At 35.4% G+C, this 24,260-nt stretch overlaps 1 protein-coding gene across 1 annotated transcript; it reads left to right on the top strand.

Annotated features, from left to right (window-relative positions):
- The first annotated feature begins 8,814 nt into the window (after positions 1-8,814).
- On the top strand, positions 8,815-21,398 carry Gen (XPG-like endonuclease). Its single transcript, XM_090389252.1, has 2 exons — positions 8,815-8,918; positions 18,108-21,398. Exon 2 carries the CDS (start codon positions 18,662-18,664, stop codon positions 20,252-20,254), a length of 1,593 nt encoding a protein of 530 aa, XP_090245378.1. The 5' UTR covers positions 8,815-8,918; positions 18,108-18,661; the 3' UTR covers positions 20,255-21,398.
- Positions 21,399-24,260: the final 2,862 nt, after the last annotated feature.

Below are 24,260 nucleotides of genomic sequence, written 5' to 3'. Positions count from 1 at the left end.
AAATTAGTACTGTCTGATGTTCTACTTTCACATGTGAGGATCGGTTCTGACATTGCATGATTTAATTGCGTATTAGAATATCTATGCAAGAACCAAATTAGTCTGCTGGTAGTAAATGGAGCAAAAAGTGATGGGCATCTTTATTCTTGTCATAAAAATATTTTAAAAAAATAATATGTATTAAATTTTGTATGAAGACTAAAATCTGCATGATTTCAATGATACAATTCAGATAGTAGCCCAAGTTTATTGGGATGAGGGTTGTCTGGAGTAAGTTCCAGTCAAGATCTATAGAGTTAAAAATTCTCCATGATGAGATGTTCTGATTTTCTGGCCCAATATTTGTCCATATAGCTTTTCATTACACTCATGATGACAGCAGGACTATAATATATACTTATGTCTCATTTTTGTATTCCCACTGCTTATATCACATCAAACTGATTCAATATTACGCTAGCAATACATGTCAAATATGTATATTATCTTTAGATTTACCAATGATGCTATCAAATTGTTTGAGCACAAAATGCTAAATTTTCAGTGAGAATTAAATGCCTTCAAAATGGTTCCACAAATCAGATAACATTCAGATTATCTGAGTGCTGAATTTCTAAATGCACATTAGAATTGATTGTTATGTTTTGTAATCAATTCAAAACTGTCTTTAAATTACTGGACTGCACCATCTAAAAATGTCAAAAAAAAAGTGGAACTGAAATTTTCCTTCTCCGCTGTTACAACTTCACCTTGGTTCTCACTATCAAACTTTCTTTTTTGGCAGCAAATTCCTGTTAGCTCAAATCCAGGTTCAATTTCCAATTCAATTGCCAACTTTTTTTGCCTTGTTCAGAACGAATTTAAATTTATCATCTGTGCTGCAATTTTTTAGGTATTTAAATGACCTATAAGAGAGCTTTGGTTATGATATTTATTTAGCTCAAAATGTCATACCAAACAATTAGGCAGGAGCAAAATTTGCTTTAATAGTTTTCAATGGTCAAAAATTCAGATCCTAATTGCCTCTCCTCATTTCCCTTCTTAAACTGTTCACTGTTTCTTGGTAATTGTTTTTTATTTTTTTTGTTGGTTGCTCTTTCAATTTTTGGTACCCCTTCTAAGGCACCCTGAATCACCATGTTGGTTGGTTCATCCTTTAAGCCAGCTCTGCATCTTGACAGAATCCACTTACATGGCAATCACAGCACAGATCTGTAAAGGGGCAGTTTTGTCTGACCAATCATCAGATTATTAGCTATTGTATATACCCACAAAGGAAGCAGATGCAAAAGAAAAAAAAAAAAAAAATTTTGACATAATATACAATAAGGCATTTAACACTGCTCCAGAATAAAAGACTGTTACATTAAAAGTAAGTAGGTGCTAGGGATAAAGGGATGGTGAATGGCAGGAGACAGAGTGGTTATTAATGTTTCAAAGAAAAATGAACCATTAATAACATTGTTCTTTGAAGTTAACACTTCATAGATCAATGTTATTAGTGGAGTCTCTCAGCGTTTAGTGCTGGGTCCCCTTTTTAAATATTTATTAATGATATTGTTTAAATAATAAAGTTTAATGTCTAAGTTGACTGATAATACAGGTAAGGGTAGTTACAAGCAGCATACAAGTAATGATAAAAATCAGCATAATCTAACACAAGACAGAGAAGTTAGGCAGATTAGTTGAGAAGTGGCAATAGAGGTTTAAACATTGATAAATACAAGGTACTGCATCTGGGTAGCAATACCACCAATTTGCTTATTGGAGGCTTGAAGTGGTGAAACCCATATTTAGTCTCTAGAGCAAAGTTTCCGGCATCCCCCACCCCCCATACTTCTCCTTCAACCTATTTAACTCAAGCACGGTACCAAGTACTATAGGTTCTAATACCTCTCGTGTTTGGGGTTCACATAAAAAAAAAAAAATTGCAAAATAACTTACCAATTGGGTGGTACGACACTCAAGGTACTGAAGAATGAAAAAACCCTAGGGGTAATTGCAGTCTAACACAAAATTCTCTGAGCAACATTAAATTAAAAGGATAGCTCATGGGGGGGGGGGGGGTTCTGTCAATGATATATAGGAATTTTATCAAGAGGAACAAGATGATTATCCCATTATATAAGACAACGGTTAGTGAACATCCCAAGTACTACATACAGGTTCGAAACCTTCCTTTTTAGATTGGATGTGGATCTGTTGGAACAAGTGCAGAGAAGAGTAACACAATTAGTCAGACACACAAAAGGGTACTATTACCTGAAAGATTTACCAAACTGCAGCATCTGGAAACTTAGTACCTGCATGGCGACCTGATTAAGTGTTTAGGGCTTTAAACAATCACTGAGTATACTAAATGCATCCTTACTCTTTATTTTACAATATGTCTATATTACTCTTTATTTTACAATAAAGAGTAATAGACAAATTGTGATTTCTTCAAGAAAAAAACTGACTAGAGAGAGGCCATGTACAACTGTTTAAATTTATCTTGATTAACATTTAAGACAATTAAAGTTTACTATTAAAATTAATTATAATTATTACTTACACAGATCTGCAATTCAAAAGCTTTATAGTACAGGCTGCTTATTTTAGCAGCTTCCTCTCATTATTTTAACCGATAAGCTGCATTTAATGTATTTATTTAATTTTAATTTTTTAATTATTGTTATACACTTCACCCTTACAGGGAGTATCCACAGTGGGAAGAAGTCACGGGAAGTGAGAGTTATTTACAACTGAATATACTGTGAATATAAATATTCTAAACACATAATATAAATAAGACCACACCCTGAGTACTGCATACAGGTCTGGAGGCCTCTTTTTAGGAAGGTTGTAGAGCTGCTGGAAAGAGTACAGAGGAGGGCAACGAGATTGGTCAGTGGAACAAAGCTTAAGTTCTACAAATTGCAGTGTCTTGATGCACCTGCAAGGTGATCTGATTGAGGTGTATAAGGCCTTGAATGGTTTGAGCAAGCTCAATGTTGATGGGATTCTTTCTCTTGCTTGGATTACACACCCAAGGAGACAAATTCAAATTGGGGAAAGACAGTTGTAGAATAGATGTGTGGAAATTTGCATTTATCCAGAAGGTGGTTGATTGCTGGAACAAGCTTCCAACTGTCGTTGTGGAAGTTGACAGCTTAAATAAATTCAAGACAGAACAAGACAAACTTCTAGAGTGAATAGGTGGGTGAAATAGGTGTTTTTTTTGGTTGATGCTGTATAAGCTTGCTTTCTTGCATCATATGCCTCTACTAATTCTAATGCTAGTGCTAATAAACAGAAATACATAACTGAAAATTATTTATTTCTATTTGATTAATTTAAATTTTATTTTATTTTATTTATATGTACCAGATTCATTTTTATATAAAATCAACTAAAAGAAATAAATTATTACTCTTAATAACTGCTTATTAAAATTATCAAAGAATAACCGATTTGATAATCTCATAACCTTTATAAAAAATTGACAATGAAGGCTTTAGATTTCTGCAGCCTGATAAAGTGAGCTTTACAATTTGTTCTTTGAGGACAACTGGAATTTACATAGTATACTTCTATCAAGTTGAGCATTCAACTATTTTGAAAAAAAATTCAAAGGTCTAAGAGTTTTCTTTGATTTTTAAAATTCATCGGTGCAAATCTGTGACATCTATTTTGATAATTAACAAAATTAATTTAAATTATAGCAGGTTTATCTGGTCAAACTAAGCACTGGTGTGAAAAACTCAAGGACCAACACTATTTCTAAAGGTTACAACCACAAAATCTTTATTAACTCTTTACTGATGAGAGTAGATTTAGTCTCATCAGCGATTCTGGATATCAGCTAATCTGGTAAGCGGTTGGCACACTGTATCACCCTGCAAACATCACTGAAAGGGATTTGATATGGTGGTCGAGGTGTTCTCGTCTAGGGCGGTGTTATCTTGGATGGGCATACACAACTCCAGATACTGAAAGGCAGTACTGTAACCGGTTCATGCTACTGTACTGAGGTAATCCTTCCCCATGTGTGTCTGTTCCAAGGTGCCATTTGGTCCCAAGTTCGTGTTTATGGATGATAAAGCCACACCCCATTGCACTGCAGCTGTTGATATGCTTTTGGAAAGAGAGGACAACGTTCACATGGATTGGCCTGCCTGTTTTTCTGATCTAAATCCCACCTAACACATATGGAACACTCTGGGGGAAATGCCTAGCAGCACGTCCACACTCACCAGAAAATGTTCAACAGCTGAAGTGGCAGTGACAGAGGAATGGACGATGTTACTGCAAGAACTTATCAACAACATTGTTCTAAGTATGGACAGGCAGTACAAAGCCTGCATCAACATTAGGGGTGGCTATATCTCCTACTGAGGACCACTTCTTCCCTTTGTTCCATCTTTGGCAGTGATGCATCTGTATCATGGCAGCCAGTGCTATGTTGCCATTTTTGAATAAAGTCCCTCTGTACCATTTTGTTTCCGTTGTTGTGTCGGTGTCATTTCCTTCATCATTTCTGTACCTCACAAGGATCCTTTGGTATGCTTTTCCCATATCCAGGCCACTCCTATGAGAAGCTACAGGTGAAAACCTGACTGGTCCTTAAAATTTTGTACACCTGTGTATGTTGGATTTGTTCAATAAGAAATTTAACATTCTCTTCATAGGGATTCCAAATGGAGAGCTAAATTCAAAGACAGGCAATAGCCATTTTGTAAATTCGTACCAAGACATCTTGATTCAAGTTCCAGCAGTTTCTCTTAATTAGCCCAAGCTTGTCCATTTTTGTAAGGTTTGCAAGTATTCATTAAGCAATGGCCAATTCCTAAATCTGTGAAAGGTATTGTAGATTTTTTACATCGTCAGCACATATTAGTATTTTAATTTCATGGTGATTTATTTCAGTAGCAATGTCATTTATAAAGAAAGGAAAGAGCAAGGGCTCTAGAGAAGCTCCTTGAGGAATGCCTTATTCGCCTTTTGTAGGAAAGAATTACTGAAGTTTAATAATCACAAAACAGTTTGCCAGAAATCTTTTTTAGCCAGTTTAGTGGTAAGCCCTGTATTCCATAATAATATAACTTGTTTACAAAGAGATGACCGACTGAATCAAAAGCTTTTGTTATATCTAAATAAAGTCTTGCTAATATCCTTTATCTAAAGCTATCTTGAGATCTGTATCAAAGATTAACAGATTTGAAAGGGTTAATCTTCTTTTTATAAAACTGATGAGTCTCAATGAAGCAGGCTTGACAAAAAGGAAGAAAGTTGGTCAAAAACCATATTCTCTATTAGTTTAGCCAAAAATATTGATGAGACACATCAGCTAAAAACTGTCAAGTAGCAATTTGTCACCTGTTTCTAAAGATTAGTATCAAAAAGGTATTAAATAATCCTTCAGGAAGCATACCTGTTATAAATGAAAAGTTAACAAAATGTATAAGTTCATTAAAAAGAATTAGGAAACAGTGCTTCCTAAAGGCAATCAGAACATTGTTAGGCCCACTATCCTCTGATAACTTATATAGTCAATTATCAGAGCAATAAGGAAAAATGACTACAGAATGTTATTGTTTACTTTGGAGTTAACAGTATAAATTTTTATAATAATTTATAAATTCTGTTAGGGATGGGCCATTATACATATTCATTCTTCTCAAGTTTTATGAACTGTTGATAAAACCAGACTAAATTATTTTGATTTAACTGTTTGTATTTCAAAGTCTCTTAACATTTATTGTAACATTTTATCAAAAGATTTTTGATCAGTTTTTCAAAGTGATTATAGTCGGTTATGCTAGAAATCTTTGAATTTTAGTTAACTGTTTCTTTTAAGTGATCAATCTGATTAGTGCATTGAGGAACCAACTAGGCTCAATTATATTATGAATTATCATCATTAAAATTATATTTTCACCAATAACCATTCTAAGAGATCCACTAATTCTGTTCCAATTAGTGCTTAAAGCAGAGTCTAAAATGAATTTCGTATATTATAAATCTGGGGTTTAATTTAAAAATGTATTGGAATATGGTCTGATTTAAATATAGAGTTAGTCTTGAGCAGTCTAATTCAAAATTAGTAAATATCGGATCAAGCGTGTTTGCATCTGGTGGGAAAATTAGTGATGTTTCAGATCATATTCTATAAGAATGGAATTTAATAATTCAGTATTAGTGTGATATTTCAGTACATTGAAATCAGCAATTAATACTATGAACTCAAAGGAATGTTCATGTCTCCAATATAGAAAAGTCCAGAATTATGTTCTTCATCACAGGACTGATTAATAGCGGTCAGTTTTTCATTTATGATTACAATATCAACAAAACTGGGTGAATCTCCTGGATAATTTCTAATGGATGACAATCCTGGAAGACAAAGTTTGTCTTTTTCACTGAATCAAATTTATGCTGTTTGTACTTGTAGGAGGCCAAACTAGACATTTTGCTATATGATTTAATTCCGCTGCATTTAAGGCAGATGGGGCAAGGGCCAATGCTACATAAATGATCACTTTCTTTTACTATTACAAATATCACAACAAATGCAATTCTCATTATTGCTATTCATAAGCCACCAATTCAATGATTTTGTACTCTATAATTGTAACAAATCAAGCACTAAAAATGTAATTTGCATATACACTTATGAACTCGAAGAACAAATCGACTGGTATAAACATTAAATGAATATCAGCAGAAAATAAAATATAAAAAATCGTTAATAAAAACTACTCAGGTAACTGCATGTCATATACCTGAAGTGAAACAGCTCTGATCAACGCTAACGGTAAAGTTCAATTTTAATACTGAAAATCCAAAGTCACTACTCCAATATGGCGACACCACAACTACACCCACCTTATGATCATCCTTGAATGATCAGAACCACAGAGTAGTATGCAACTTTGCGATCAGAGCGCCACCTTCAATATTAAGACCGGACACTATTCTCCTGTGTTATGGAGATTAATACTAACCTGTGGCAACTACAAAGCGTGTGTATCGACCTATTACTGTATAATGAATACAACTGCAAAAATCTTTGATCTTCTACTTTATAAATATCAATAGATATAAATAACATAAATATCTTTATAAACATCAATGTTCTCACATTCACCCTTTTATCAATAATCATTACTGTTTTTCTTCCCAGAAATCCACTGTTGCAAATCTTGTCTTGTTCTCTCATTTCCTGTCAACTAATTTGGAGAAAGAAAATCAAGAATATTCCATATTCCTTGATAATTCGCATGAATCTGACTCTGTTCAGGTCGATTTTCTTATCTTCTTATGGTCAACGACCCCTTTCCCCTCCCTTTACCGGATTCGTTGATACACTGCATAGCAATCTTCAACTATCTATAATAATCGATGGTACTGCTTCAACTCCGTTTACTATTTCACGTGGCAAGTTGTTCCTCAAAGCTCACCCTTATATCCGCTTTTCTTTGCTGGCATTAATGAGTTATCAATTGTATTTCCGTCTGTTAGTTTTGAATGGCAGTTTTATGCAGATGATCTTAACCTTTACAAAGTTATCTATTCTTCAGTTGACAATGATGAACTCTAATCCTATTCTGTTCACCTCACTCTGGCTCAACAAAAGTAACTTGTTTCCAAACCCCTTGAAATACAAATAATGTCACTTCCGCTTGAATCTTTCAGTTCGACCCTCAATTTTTATTGATTATTATATTGGAAATGCTGTTATTGCAAGAACTGACACATTCAAGGAGATGGGTGTCTTTTCCGATCTGATCTTCATCCCTCTTGCCATATCGTTCACATAATATCTCAAACTTCTCGGTTTAAGTAAGCGTCCTTCCTTCATTTTTAAGATTGGCAAAAGTTATAATTCTCTACAAGCAGCTTATACTTCCCATTTTTGATTATTCTGAAATTCTTTGGTCTCCACAACAGATAGATCTTTCTCATGGACTTGAGAAAATTCAAATCAAATTCATTAATTTCTTATTAGTAAATTAATAAGAGGAGTTTACCTCAATATAGTACGTGGAACACTTCCGTATGATACCCTCCAGAAATTAAAACGGAAAAAACGAAAAAATCGACAACTTACCGGTACATAAAGTAAAATATAAATAATTAAAGTAAAATATAAATAATTATTTATATTTATTATTATTTATATTTTACTTTAATTATTTATATTTTACTTTATGTACCGGTAAGTTGTCGATTTTTTCGTTTTTTCCGTTTTAATTTCTGGAGGGTATCATACGGAAGTGTTCCACGTACTATATTGAGGTAAACTCCTCTTATTAATTTACTAATATTATTATCAACGTAGAACATATTGAGTATTACAGCTCTGATTCATACTATCTAATTAATTTCTTATGCATTTGAAATCGTCTTGACTTTCACCGTCAAAACTATAAAGCGCTTTGCTGTCGACCCAAAATCGTCCCTGTTCGATTCAGAAAAATAACTCCATGGGTCTCTTTTATTTTACAATGTCATAAACTCTGTTATTGATTCTCCACCTCTTCTCGAACAAATACCTTTCATTATACCCGACTGGAATTTTCGTTATATAAAACAAAATTTTCACTGCCTGACCCTCGTGCTCAACATTTACTTGCAATCTTACTGTTTTAATCACCACTTTGATAAGAAATTGCTTTCTATTCTGTTTCATTAATCCTAATTTTGCATACATTTCACTACAATTATCTAGTGTTTTCATGCTCTGTGGGGAAGACCAATGTAAATAAATACAAAGTTATCGCTCCTTGGTCAAAATATAATTACTATATGAAACAAGCTAGAGGGCGCTCTCGAAATGAGAGCACCTTGGCCTGCTGCGTATTTTAAAATACGTTTGTGTTTGGCTTTGTTTATAAACTGCTTTTCTTAATTACAGTTTGCGTCGTGTGAATAAGGTACGTTTTTGTGTTTTTCTCGTTCTTCAATAAGTTTCGCTAAAGACATTACACACCAATATGATACTGGTATGTAGCGTCCTTTGAGACTTGTGATATGGTTAGGTACTGAAACGTCCACCATTTCTTGTCCATGTCCACCATTGCGTTAGGTATAGTCAGCTGATAGTTCTGTTCAGTTGTCATCTCGCAGCTCTTTAAAGAATCGACTTTTCCCAAAGAGTGATTAGAAAGAGGTTGTCTTATGGTTTTTAAATTGATTTTTCCTCAGTCGTTGGCATATTTACACAGAAAAAAGGTAGATGAATATTTAATAATAAAATGAGATATTTAATAATTTTTTTTTTTTTTTTTTTTGTTAGGGTCCAATACCGGAAGTAGATTTTCCAAACTTCCGTGGGGGTTTTATTCATTCCTCTTCCAAAACTAATTCTGGAAATTTTTGTTTTTCCATAATATAAGTAATACTTCAACTGAAATCTTTTTGGTTTTGAAATAAGTAATAAAAAACTTATCGCCCTGGAGTTCCCAGAGCAAAATACTCAAATGTACCCTCAGTTCTTTTTAACAAAGATAACAAACTAGTCTTCAGAAGCCCTGATGTTTTCAGGCCCCTTGTGGCAGACCTTGTATTATGGTAGTTTTACTAGTGAGTTTACTTAAATTTTAATTGCACACTTCACATGTATGACACGTTTTAAGTTAATGCAAAGCTGTTATATATCTGCCATTTTTTTTTTTGTTTTTTTTTTTATATAGCCCAAGCCTCTATAAAAAAAGATAACTGTTTCAAAGTTTGCCATCAGCTGCTGCCACTGTTGCTGTTTTGTTTACTGTTTAAAGCGCAGTTATGAGACAAATTTAACCCCTCTAAAAGGAACACAAATGCTTATAATTTCTTTTAGACATTGTTTTCTTTTTTATTGCTATTATTATCAAAATAGGCTTATTAAAATTGGCTTTTTCATTGGAATGAAAATGCTTTATTAATTATAAAGTATGATTAGTACAAAACAGAACTATGATTCTTAATATGTTCTCAATTGTATTTCAATATTTGTAAAAGAATAAGGGAAATTTACCTCAGTATGATACATAGAACGCTTCCATATGACACTCTCCAGAAATTAAAATTAATATAAAATTAACACAAAATGATTACAGTAATAAAATCAATTAAAAACAATTTTAAAAATTTTAATGAGTTTAATGTAAATTTTGAAAAAACTACTTTCCCTCCTGAAGCTGATGAGGCTTTTTGGCCAGGAATGAAACTGAACATGTCTTGATCACAGGAATGGAAATAATGCCATTTGGCATTATTTCCATTCCTGTGATCAAGACATGTTCAGTTTCATTCCTGTGATCAAGACATGGCCAGTTTCATTCCTGTGATCAAAACATGGCCAGTTTCAATTTCTGGAGAGTGTCATACTGAAGCATTCTATATTGAGGTAATTGAGGTAAATTTCTCTTATTCTTCTACAAATAATTATAAAGTACAAAAGTGTAAAGTGTTCATTGTCTAATGGCCCCAGGAGTTTCCCCCATCTCCGTGTTGTGAAATCTCTGTTTGTGAAACACAGAACACTGTGAAGGCCAGAGATTTTAAAAAGTGTAAGGTACATGTTTATGTTGTGTAGTGTCATGTTGTGTTGTTCCTCTGACCTTTTAGCCGTTAGGCCCCTAGCGTGACCCCCCCTGTTGCCCACACTTAGCCCCGAGGAGGCAGGTCAGGCATAGAGGGATCGCATTAGAAGTAAGTACTCTGGCAGGCCCTGCCACCTAATTTCCTAAGATTTCAGTGGCAAGGGCCTAAAAAAAAAAAATAAATAAATAAATAATAATAATAAAAAAATAATAAATAAATAAAAAAAATTTTTTAATTTTTAAAAAAATAATAATAATAAATAAATAAAAATAAAAAGATAATAATAATAATAAAATAATAATAATAAAATAATAATAATAAAATAATAATAATAATAAATAATAATGAAAAAAATAAAGTAAAAAAAGTAGTAATAATAATAATAATAAAAAAAATTAAACAAATTAATAAAGTACAGTAAGACCCGGGGGGGGGGGATATCCATGTAGGATACATTCCAAGAGTTATCGTGGATGGCTGAAACCGCAGATATAATTTAACACCTGCTGACCCCATATATAACATGATTTTCTTGTACATGCATATGTATAATAAAGTTTAATTGATAAATTAAACACAATAAGACATTGCCAACGTTAAATACGGTAATAATAAAGTACTGCAGACTCTCGATTTACTGGGACACTTTAAGGCTCCAAATTAAAAAAAAAATCAACCAGAAATCATAAAATTCAAGTAATAACTAGAATAGGTATAAACAGATATTTTGCATGCCGTAAATAAGCGAAAAGAACTAGTGTTATAAGGCGTCGTTGGGGGATTAGCGTACCTATTATCTTGCAACCCCCGCTGTCTTCACGCCTATGCTCAAAACAAAAAAAAGAGGGACCAAATGTTTAGTTTGATTTAGTGTGTTGATTGTTGTGTTCTCTCTCACTGCAAAAGGACAAATTTTGTTTCGTTATTTATGTCAGGGATGTCGGAATTTATTTTTTTTTTTTATAGTAACTATTTTTTGTTTTTTTCCCCATTTAGAAATTGCAAAAATGATGGGCAGATGCAAGAGTTGTGCTTTCAAATTAAACGAAAACTTGATATTATTCATAAGTTTGAAAACAGTGCATCCGTTAAATCTCTAAAGAACCATTATAATGTTGGTGACTAAACCATACATCTAGTGAGTATGGGCTTGGCACACCCAGGGTCCTGAGCTGGATATCATATTCTTCTCTTTCTTGGTGATTCCCTTCTACTTCTCTCTCTCTCAGGGTAACTTGGGAAATTTTTTTTTTTTTTTTTTGACTGGTGCAGCATAAGCCTCAGGCTTCCTTGCACTATGTGGATAATAATAATAATATGCGACATTGTAAAAAATAAAGGGAAGCTATTCAATTTAAAATCAACATCATAAAAAATAAAGGGAAGCATCGTATTGGACACACAAATAGTACATGTTAAGTTTTTTCGTGGGTAACTGAATCAGGGGATACAGGGGCACAACTGTACATAATTTAATGCATTTGCAGTGCTGCCAGGACTGCTCAAGAGGTTTGTCAATGATATATAGGAATTTTGCCTGCAGGGATAAGGAGGTGATTATCTCATTGTATAAGACAATGAGATAATCACCTCATCTTGGCTCACCTCATACAGCTCTGGAACCCTCATTTTAAAAGCAAGGACATGGATCTGTTGATATGGGTGCAGAGAAGAACAGCAAAATTGGTGAGGCAAGCAAAAGGGTGCCCTTATCAGGAAAGGCTTCAGCTATGCAAACTGCAACATCTGGGAAAAAACTAGGCACCCACAATGAGATCTGACTGAGGTGTTTAAGCCCTTGAATGGACTGAATAAGCTGAATGCCTATGGAATCCTTCCTCTTCCTACACACACGAGGGCATCACAAATTAAAATGAGGAAGGATGGTTGCAGGTCAGATGCGTGCAAATTTGCTTTCAGGCAGCAGGTGGTTCATTATTGGAACAAATTTTTATCTGTTGTTGTGGAAGTGAGAAATTTGAATAAATTTAAGGAAGAATTAGACCAACTATTGAAGGGGACAGACAGGTGTTGTGGGAATTTTTTTTCTTCTTTTTTTTTTTTTTGCTGATGCTTTATAATCTTTCTTTCTTGGATCATTTGTCACTATTAATAATAATTTCTTGTCACTTGATACTTCATGTTGCTGTATGTGTTTTTTTTTCATGCATCTTTTACTGTATTCCATTTATATGGTTTTAAATTTGGGCTCTCGACAAAGAGTAATTTTCAAAAAAACTATACGTGGATGATACAAGAAACTAAATTATTGAATGAAGATGGGACAGAGTTACTGCTACTTTATTCCTGTCCTCACCTTTGAAGGGATGGATGGGGTATTAAATTATGGTACTGGATAAGGGACATTTGTACACTCCAACTAATTCCAAAAAAAATTTTTGAATCATCCTGAAAATTATGATTTCATCCTTGAATTATAAATGCTCTAGCTTAATTTTTACACTATCCTAATGAAAGCCAAATCTAATTGTTGGCCTGTTATTCTTCATGGCATTACTTCAACCAATAAGGTTCATCCATAAAGTATTGCTGTTTGATAGTAACAACATGCTTTTTATTGAAAGTTTGCCAGTTCTTTTGAGATAGAGAACACAGCAACAGCAAAACAAAGAACTAGTAGCTCCACCTCACAGAGTTGGATTGACCTGTAAAATACTAGTCACCAAGCTCGATTTCTTGCCACGGTGACTGCAGGAAACTATGAAAATAATTCCAGGCTAATCTAGTATCTAATTTACTCAGGCTTTTCAAAGCCTTCATCCTTTCATTTCATCACATCATTGCTTCAAAATTTCTTTCATTTTCAAAGGCACATGCTTCAAGAAAGTCTTCTATCCCTTCTCTTACTGTGCGAGTATGTAAATCATTCTTTATGTCAATAAGTAATCTCTTCTCTGTTACTTTTCCTTTTCATCTACATCCTTCCTGAAATAGGGATGCCAGGGCTGTGTATAATACTAATGGAAATTTTTATGAAGTGTCTCTTTTTATGTAATATTTTAATGTAAATTTTATGTCTACTAGTAAAATTCCTGCACATCATAGAAAAAACAGTGTGCCATCTGAAAGTTGTCTACACCATTGAGAGAACATCACATCGGATTCCATATCTATTCCCAAGTCATTTTCATTATTATTATTTTTTTTTTCTTTATTATTTTCATTATATAGTATGCATCTTGCTTTCTGGGTGATAAAATAACCTAGAAATTGTATTACCAAAATGCAGAACCTTACAATTTTCCAATATTGTATTGTGTACAATATTGGAATTTTGTATGTAACTTCCACTTTATAGGCTGATTAAATAATTCAGTAAAAATTTTATATCCAGTACCCCTGGGCGTGGCCAATGAATGGTCAAAATGACTGATGTCCTGCTTCTTTTGCTTGAATCCATCCTGAAGTCACTTAAAACCGGACCTTTTTTCACTAAACAAAAATGAAAGTCAATTAAAAACATGACCCTATAAGTTTTTTTTTCCTTCTAATTGCAACTATTACTCTCAGTTCACATCCTTCACATAGCCTTTCCCTGTAACTCATCATGTATCATGTATATGTGCTGCTATCGAGGCAATGTTAGGTGGGTCGGAAAACTGCTAGATTGGGGGGATACAAGGACTAATAGATTAACAGTAGCCACTGGCAGAGGTGAAAGTGATTCTTGCACTGCTTCTATTGGAATGAGCCGCAGCCTGGAAAATAAGATGCAGGATATTTCAGAGACTGCTGGGAATCATTGGGGTACAAGTAAACACATGGGTTGTGTTAGGGTAGCTAAGAAAAAGAACAGGTGCATGTATACTTGTGTGTACACCAATGCTAGGAGTTTAGTAAATAAATTTGATGAATTTGAGGTATTGCTCAAAACATCAAAGGCAGATATTGTGGGGATTTCAGAGACGTGGTGTCACGCAGATATAAGAAATGCAGAACTGGAATTTGGGGAGTACAATGTCTACAGAAAGGATAGACAGGATAGGAAGGGAGGAGGGGTTATGCTATTAGTTAAAAAACACATAAAATCCAAGGAAGTGAAGCCAGTCGACATCGCTGGACAGTGCAGTGTCGAGTCAGTTTGGTGTGACATAAGCATTGGGAGATCAAAATTGAGAGTAGGAGTGTGCTATAGGCCTAATGACTCTGATGAGTATAATAAGAAACTGTTCGGAGAAATAGAGTGGGCCAGTAAATCAGAGAGTCTTGTAATGGAGGATTTTAATTTCCCAGATATTGACTGGAATTTGGGGGCTGGTCACTCACACACTAGCAGGACTTTTGTGGATTTATTGGATGATTGTTTTCTACATCAGCATGTTCGGGAGGCAACTAGAGGGAGTAATACTCTTGATTTGATTATCAGTAGTGATTCTTCATGCATTAAGAATCTGCAGATAAATGAACCACTTGGTGGCAGTGATCACAGTGTGCTGAAGTGGGAGTTACTCAAAGAGGTAACTACCATTAGGGGTAAAGGGAAGGGGTATTGCTTTCGTAAAGGCGACTACAATGGACTGAGACAGTATTTAAATTCTATACAGTGGGATCAACTGATGATATTGCCAACAGCAAATTCAAAATGGGAAGCATTCAAAGAACTTATCGTGGAAGCTACTAGGCTTTACATACCAACTAAGAAATATTGTTCAAGGTTTAGGCCTAAATGGTTGTCAGATGAACTAATGAGGCATATGGCAGAGAAGAAAAATGCATGGGATACATACAAATTAACACGTGACACGGACGCCTATGATAGATACAAGTTGATCTGTAACCAAGTTACAAAGGAGGTTAGGCAGGCGAAGGCAGATTACGAGAGATCCTTGGCAAGGGATGCGAAGAAAAACAGCAAAGAGTTCTTTACTTATGTAAACTCTAGAAGGAAGGGGATGAATCAGATTGGTCCACTTGAGATCGATGGGTCAACTGTTGATGACCCTGCTCGGGTAGCTAACAAACTAAATGAATATTTTGCATCGACATTCACACATGAGGAGTTATTCAGCGAGGGGAATGCCAGAGGTGTATTCAACTCTAGCAGTAAGCTAGAGAATCTTGTAATAACTGAGAGCAAAGTGGAGGAGAAATTGTTGAAGATAAACACAAGAAAGGCACCTGGGGTGGATGGGATCTATCCAGTTATATTAAAGGAGGCAGCAAAGGAGGTAAGCAAACCCTTAGCCATAATTATGAGAGCTTCCTTGGACTCAGGGGAGGTACCCATTGACTGGAGATGTGCAAATGTGACCCCAATTCACAAAGGGGGATCAAAGGCTGACACAAGTAATTATAGACCTGTGAGTTTAACTTCTGTTCCCGGAAAATTAATGGAGGCACTGGTGAAAGAAGCACTGCAGGATCATCTAGACAAGACTTCAGTTATAGCTAGGACACAGCATGGTTTTGCTAAGGGGAAGTCTTGCCTGACCAATTTGATTGGATACTATGATGCAGTCACAAAAGAACTGGATGCAGGGAATAACTTTGATATTATATACTTGGATCTTAGAAAGGCTTTTGATACTGTTGCACATGGAAGACTGCTGCACAAATTGGAGCAGTGTGGCATTGGAGGCAAGTTGCTGCTATGGATAAAGGGGTGGTTGAGGGGGAGAAGACAGAGAGTGGTAATCAATGGACACTGCTCATCGTGGACTAATGTTATTAGTGGAGTCCCTCAGGGTTCAGTATTGGGGCCTTTATTGTTTTCTGTATTTATAAATGATATTGATGATGGTATATCAGGCTTAATGTCCAAGTTTGCAGACGATACGAAGGTTGGCAGGGTTGTCAAGGACACTACTGACACTATGCTGCTGCAACAGGATTTGGAAAGGTTGAGCAGATGGGCTTCGAGGTGGCAAATGAAGTTTAACATTGACAAATGTAAAGTACTACATATGGGAAACAGCAACCCCAGAGCAACGTATCAACTCTGTGGTACTACACTGACAGTGGTAGAGAATGAAAGGGACCTGGGGGTGGTGGTGCAGGCAGATATGAAGTTCTCTGAGCAGTGCAGACGAGCTGCAAGAGTAGCTCATGGTGTATTGTCAATGATATATAGGAATTTTTCTAGCAGGGATAAGGAGGTGATTATTCCCTTGTATAAGGCAATGGTCAGGCCACACCTAGAGTACTGTATACAGGCCTGGAGGCCTCATTTCAGGAAGGATGTAGAGCTGCTGGAACGAGTACAGAGAAGGGCAACTAGATTGGTGAATGGGACAAAGGGGTTCTCTTACGAAGAAAGGCGTAAGTTTTGCAAATTACAGTGTCTGGAAACTAGGCACCAGCGGGGTGATCTGATAGAGGTGTACAAAGCCTTGAATGGTTTGAGCATGCTCAATGCTGATGGGATTCTTCCTCTAGCTCAGAAAAATCACCTGAGAGGGCATAAATTCAAATTGAGGAAAGACAGATGTAGGACAGATGTGCGGAAATTTGCCTTTAGCCAGCGGGTGGTTGGTGGGTGGAACAGACTTCCATCCCTTGTCGTGGAAGTTGATAGCCTAAATAAGTTTAAGGCTCAGCTGGACAGGTATTTCGAACGAACAGAGGGGTGAAGTGGAAGTGGTTATTTTTATTTATTTATGTTACTTTTTTTTTTTTTTTTTTTGGCTGATGCTGCATAAGCTTGCTTTCTTGCATCAAATGCCTCTACTAATGCTAATGCTAATGTAAGGGAGAAGCAATCACGTCCTTCAGTTCATAGGCCATGCACAGTGGCTAGCAACTACATCCTTCACTTTGACAGAACCAAGCATATCTTCCACTTCAACTGTTCATCTGCCATGCCCAGGGGTACCGGATACTAAACTTCAGCCAATAATTTGAATAACTGAACCTCTTGTATTTTGTGAATTTTATCCTGTGAGCTTAACAAGAAGTTAGTGTAAGTTGAACTTAAATATTTACACCCTCTTTAAAAAAAAAAAAAAAAAAAATGCTGAAGGAGATCCACAAGAAGACTGTGTGCCAAGCCCCCATCAAAATTATTGTTAATTTATATTCAATTTAAAAAAAAACAAAAAACAGTGCAGTGGTACTATATGGATGAATAATAAACGGAATTATTTAAAAATACCTTGCTTAGAGCATGTAATTATTTACGTAATTATCCTGTGAGCTTAACAAGAAGTTAGTGTAAGTTGAACTTAAATATTTACACCCTCTTTGAAAAAAAAAAAAAAAAAAAAAATGCTGAAGGAGATCCACAAGAAGACTGTGTGCCAAGCCCCCATCAAAATTATTGTTAATTTATATTCAATTTAAAAAAAAAAAAAACAGTGCAGTGGTACTATATGGATGAATAATAAACGGAATTATTTAAAAATACCTTGCTTAGAGCACGTAATTAACACAAAAAAAATAGCTGAGTTCTAGCAGAATGGTTTAATAAATACAGGATTCATATAATTCTTTGTTACTGATACAAAATATTTTATTTGGGTGATACTTATATTTGTTGTTTATTAAATGAACTAAGTTTCTGTCTCTCTCTTTGTTTTCAGACATCATTTCAAGTGTCATTTCATTGAACTCTGAGAAATAGAACTTGAGACCATAAGATACCCGAGCTTGTAGTTTGAGATGCATCTAATAAAGTAATTGCTCTAATTTGCTGATGTTATTAAAATTTGTTAGATTAATATGGATACTGATGGTCATATGCAGTAACATTTTCTAAAGGAATATCATCTTGTTAACAAGGAACTTTTTTGTAGAACTTTCCAAGGCATTTTCAAAATGTAATACGCTTAAACATAGTCATTCATACTCACAAGATACCCTATCTTTGTAAACTATGTGATAAAGCATTTTTAACATCAGATAGTCTTAAAATTCATTTATTAGTACATATTGAGGAGAAATCTATTGTGAAATATGTAGCAGTACTTCTGCAATTAAGTGACAGCTAGAAAGATCCATTAGTTTATAACCCCCCACCAGGAGACATCCGTTTATTGTAGGAATAAGGAATTTTGTCTTTATTCTAGCCCTCCCTTACTAGATACTTACTTTTGGAATGTGTGTTAATAGTATTGTGAAATTTTTAAACTGAAAGATGGGTGTTATTAACTTGTGGCCAGTTCTGGAAAATGTTGGAAAACATCAACCCTTAGAGGGTTTAGCAGGCAAAACTCTGGCAGTAGATTTAAGTGGATGGGTATGTGAAAGTCTGTGTTGTAAAATGCTGAATCGCACTAGGAAACCTCATTTAAGAACCCTCTTTTTTAGAGTATCTTGCTTACTGAAAGTTGGTGTCAATTTAGTATTTGTAAGTGATGGAGATGTTCCAGATCTGAAACAAAATGCAATGTGTGAAAGAAGTGGAATTCAAGGCCAAACGTTTGATCGATGCAAATTTCAGCGGCTTATTAATGAGTGTCAGGAACTTTTAGATTGTCTTGGTGTACCACATGTTCAGAGTACTGGTGAAGCTGAAGCAATGTGTGCTTTTCTCAACCAGAATAAGTATGTTGATGGAATCATTACACAAGACAATGATGCTTTTTTGTATGGAGCTGAAGTTGTTTATAAAAACTTCACTATGGATATTGCAGATCCTCATGTTGATATGTACACTATGAGTGACATCCAGTCCCAACTCCATCTGGACAGAAATCATTTAATAGCAATGGCATTACTGATGGGTTGCGATTACAAAAGAGCAGGTGTCCCTGGAGTGGGTAAGGAAACTGCAGTGAAGTTAATGGAGAAATTAAAAGATGTGGATGTTCTTAAAAGGTTTCATGATTGGAAAAGTGACAGTTTCCCCTCCCTTAATAAGGATATAATCCAGAAAACAGTCCACTGTGACACTTGTAAACACCCAGGTACTTTAAAGAAACATGAAAGAGAGGGATGCATGTTTTGTATCACTATAACTTCTTGTTATCACTATGATGAAAGCAGTCATTGTCCATGCAGCTACCATAGCAACCAAAGATTAAAAAAGGATTGGGGTATAGAGTTAGAAGTTCGTGAAAAAGCTATCAAAATTCCAGACTTTCCTTTCCTGGATGTTATCCAGGAATATCTTGAATCTTCCAATATTTTTCCAATAATCTCATTGGAGTGGTCGATGCCTAATTGTTCTGCATTTCAGGAGTTCACAATGGAACAACTTGGATGGATCATTGACAAAAGTCATGAAAAGATCATGTCATTAATTGCTCTGTGGCAATTATTTCGTATGCTAAAATCCCCTTCATCACAAGAGTTACCTTTACAGCCAGTAAAAATTGTGAAGGCAATGATTAGAAAGAGGATAAAATATTTTGATGTGGAATGGCATAATGCTGATAGCAAACCTGAAAAATTAATTATAACTGTACCAGAGTACTTGTTTTCTCGGGTTTATAGCGATATACCAAGTACATTTAGAAGAAAGAAGAGAAAGACAAAGAAGATAAAAATTGGTAAACAGTGCAAATTGTCTACTTGGATTAAAACTGATGCGGAGAAGGTAAAGGAAGTAGCACACTCTCCAAAAAATACAGTGGAAGAAGCACCGGAAGCAAAACAGACAAATTTGATAAACCCCCAGATGACCATAAATCCCAATGCAAGTTTAAGATATAATTTTCGGAAACGCACATTATCTGATGCAAACCTTTATAAATATTCAGAACTCAGCGACGAAGAATCTGAATGACTACATCTCACACTGTGTATAAAGGGTGTAAAATATTTCACCTATTGGAAACAGCAACAAATAAGGATGACTTGCTGAAAAAAAATAATACTCCTTTCAGGTAGCTAAAAATATTCATAATCGTAGACCTGCAAGAAGGTAACAGAATGATATATCATTGTCTTAATACTTTGAGAAGTATTTGGACGCTAAAATATGTATATATTATGTATACACACATACACAGTAAAATCCCATTACAGTGAATACTGTTTTATGGAAAAAAAATATTTCTAGGTCCCAACTGACTTCCCTTGTTATTGATGCTTAATAATTTTGAAGGAAAATCAAGTACAACAAAGTATTTGCAAAGTTCACTTATGCATAAAATGCATTGGTTTACAATGAAAGAAAAATATTATTGGGAAATTGTGAATGGCAAGTGCAGCTGATATAAGTATAGCAGTGATTGTTTTTTCAGTCCCTGTGATGCACAATGATATAGTTGGTTGGCTAATGTTGTGACAAATTGGGGTATCAGCTGTGCCTTTTTTTGTAGGGAAAATAAAAATGCCCAATCGAAAAAGAAAACATACCAAAAAAATGGGATATTAACAAAAGGAGAGGCCCATCATCTCAAATCTTTTACTCTACAAACGTTTCCATAAACAAAAAATGTGTTTATCGTGTATTCTTTTGTTCTAAAATTAAGCGACAATTCCTTAGAACAAAGTTTTGGTACAACAAAATAATTTGCACTCCCCGAAAAGGTTTGTTGTAATGGGATTTTAGTGTATATATTTTTAAATTGATGTGCATTTGGGAAGTTACTGGAACCATCCATAATGGCACTTGTAATGCTACTTTTTTGACCAATTTATGGTTGTTTGTAGGTAGACATTTGAGAGAGCCATTTTAGCAGCACCCCTGATCTAGTTTTTTCCCCTAAGATTTTTCAATAATTCACACTGGCCAAGCCAGTTACCCAGTGTAAAACCAGGTGCCAACATTCCAGCAATCAGGTATATATAGAATGCGGTTCATTGATGATCTGTTTAGGGATGCATTTCAAGATGGAGCATCTCGACAAACAAATGTTAAGTTAAGATACAGTATGTTTTCGAAAAGTAACCTTTTGTGTGATGTTAAGAAACAATATTGTACTCGCCTCATGTAATTCCATTGTAAGTAATAAAAATGTTGAAATCATCTGAAATTGGACTCATTGTCTTGTACTGTTTCTCAGGTACATATGTGGCAGGTGCCTCCGTAGCCAGGTGGGAAGGAGCAGCAGTGCGTAGCACACGCTTCTTGATTAGACCGGAGTTCAAGCCCATCACCACCAAATACGGAGGATGTGGAAAGGTCAGGGAATGACCACCGCATATTACAGGAGCAATATGACCTTAGTTGCTAATGCTCTGAATAAAAACAAAAAAAAAAAAAAACATATGTGGCAGGCAATTTCAAGACCATAGTTTCAAAATCCACTTTTTAATTTGTCCTCACAAAAACTGGATTCTAATTATGGACTGCAACACTAGGTAGAACATGGTTGTCTACAGTTTTGCCATAATTCAGGAAATGTTAATTATTATATGAAACTAATGCTTATCTTGTCATATACACTGTCCCGTCAAAACATTACGACCACACCTGTATTTTATCAATTGCCCATTCCTCCTCACCTTGTGGAATGCGTGTTACCATGAGAACCAGTAAATGTGATGCAGGTTCCCATATGTGGTCCTTACTAAATACTTGATCAACATAGACAAGGGATGTGATCTTACAGATTTTGATGAAGGGATGATTGTCAGGCACTGGTTGGAGGCCAGCAGTATTACAGAAACTGCAAATCTTGTGGGCTGTTTGTGGTGTGCAGTAGTTAAGGTGTTTGAAGAGTGGAGTGGTAGATGACTTTCATCAACCGGTGAAATACCACCACTTTGCTTATTGGAGGCTTGAAGTGGTGAAACCCATGTTTAGTCTCTAGAGCAAAGTTTCCGGCCCCCCCTTCCCCCATACTTCTCCTTCAACCCATGCACGGTACTAAGTACTATAGGTTTTGATATCTTTCGTGTTTGGGGTTTTCATAAAAAAAAAAAAAAAAAAAGATGGACAGAGCAGCAATCATCGGGCCAATGGTAGGTGCTCATGATAGTCATGGTAAATATAGAATATCCTGTCTTGTTTGAGCTGATAGAAAATGGTGGAACAGCTGACCAGGGACTTTGCCATGAAGGATAGCACAATAGTGTAATCACTGTTCTTCCCTGAGTGAGTGGAGAAGCCCAGGTTTGAATCCTATGACACTGTTGAGTTAGTTGGTCTCAGGTTGTTCTTGTAGTGTTTATAATAATGTCTGTACGCTGCTTGTGGTTGATTTGCCTGATTTCTGGATGAAAAACTGAAGTTTCTGGGAGAAAAACACTATGCAAGACTAATTTAGCCACCGGAAAAAAAACCATAAAAATTCCTCACATCGTTAACTGAATTTTGTCTCCTGTTCTCATTTGTAGCACAGTTGGCAGAATCACTGTCCACCCCCACACCAGGTGGAAAAGATCTGCGTTCGGGTCCTGTCGATGACACAAGAAATTATTATGGGCCTTTTCACAATGTGGCTGAGTTAATCGGTCTTAGACAAGGGTAGCTTGGTTTTTTCACCTGGAAACTCGGGTTTTTCATCCAGCAAACAAAATAGACCTCAACAATTTGTAGACTATACAGAGAGCAATATGGCCTTAATCGCTGAGTTAGGCCTGCCAAGTTACCAGTATTGTTTGGGAATGGGTTGGTGAGCACAACATTAACTTCCAGGTGCCACCTTGGCTGCCAGGTATGAATCTCATAGAACATTTTGAGATTAAATTGATCGACAACCAGCATTTGGATCCTCCAACACAGTCTTGCAGATCTAACAGTCAGTCCTGGCAATGTCTAAAATGTTTAGGATTATAGAATCTGCATGTTGCAGTATAGTAGTACTGGTAGCAAGAGGAGAACCTCCCCACTATTGGGTAGGTGATCATAATGTTTTCACGGGATAGGATATACAAGCAACCACCATATAACACAGCACTTCTACAACACAGTGGGGGGAACCACTGGTACCATTTGACACTAAACACATTCTACACTACTCCCACCACATCAATTGGCCAGCTGTCCCAGGAATATTCATTTCTTTCGAAAATACTCGATATAATTTATTCATATTGGCAAAATATACGACCCTCCCTTAAGTACACAGAAGAAATGAGCATTTGGACAAGTTAAGATTAAAACCACTAATACCACGTGAAAATTAAAAATATAGTTTATTAAGCTGTTTGCCTACATTACTATACATTAGGGTGATCATCAGACCAAACTGTTGTGGGAATATAAAGGGATACAAATTTGAATGATTTAGAATATTACAATTATATAGAATTGGCCAATAGGCCAAGCAATTCATATATGAAAAAACCATACGTTAACGTAAAGCGATTCAACAAATTCTTGTCGAATCTAACTACAAAGAGTATCAATGGCAGATTTAAATGCCTCAAAAGTTATTGCCGTTTTGTTCGGAATGCAGCAAGGAAAAAACAAAATTTTACTCCTTTCTTTGCGAATGGCAGCACGGCTTTCTCATTACGCAAGAAAATTCTGGCAGTCAAGACAATCGCTCGATCCAAGGATTAAAAATGTCCATTACAGTTTAGTTGAGCCATGCAAAATCCTACACATAAAATTTGGACTCGTGAAACAATTGATGATGGCCATGGATTAAGATGGACCAGCTTTCAAACAAACCGAGAAAAAATTTCTAAGACTTAGAGAAGCCAAAATAAAGGAAGAGTGTTCACTGGCCCACAGATAGAGGACCTTCTGGACATATCCTTTGAACAGATCCATTATCTCGGCGATGGAGATTTCTTACCTGACTTTTAATAAAATTTGATATTTTAGGGATCTTCTGTAATTTAATAAATTACTAACACTTATCTCAAATCGGTATATGCGGTCAATCCACTTA

This window comes from Mastigoproctus giganteus, chromosome 14 (assembly GCF_048544385.1).
Source record: "Mastigoproctus giganteus isolate SK-2022 chromosome 14, ASM4854438v1, whole genome shotgun sequence".
Lineage (NCBI taxonomy): Eukaryota > Metazoa > Arthropoda > Arachnida > Uropygi > Thelyphonidae > Mastigoproctus > Mastigoproctus giganteus.
The sequence above is the reverse complement of the archived record's forward strand: the minus strand, read 5'-3'. Positions and strand labels throughout refer to the sequence as shown.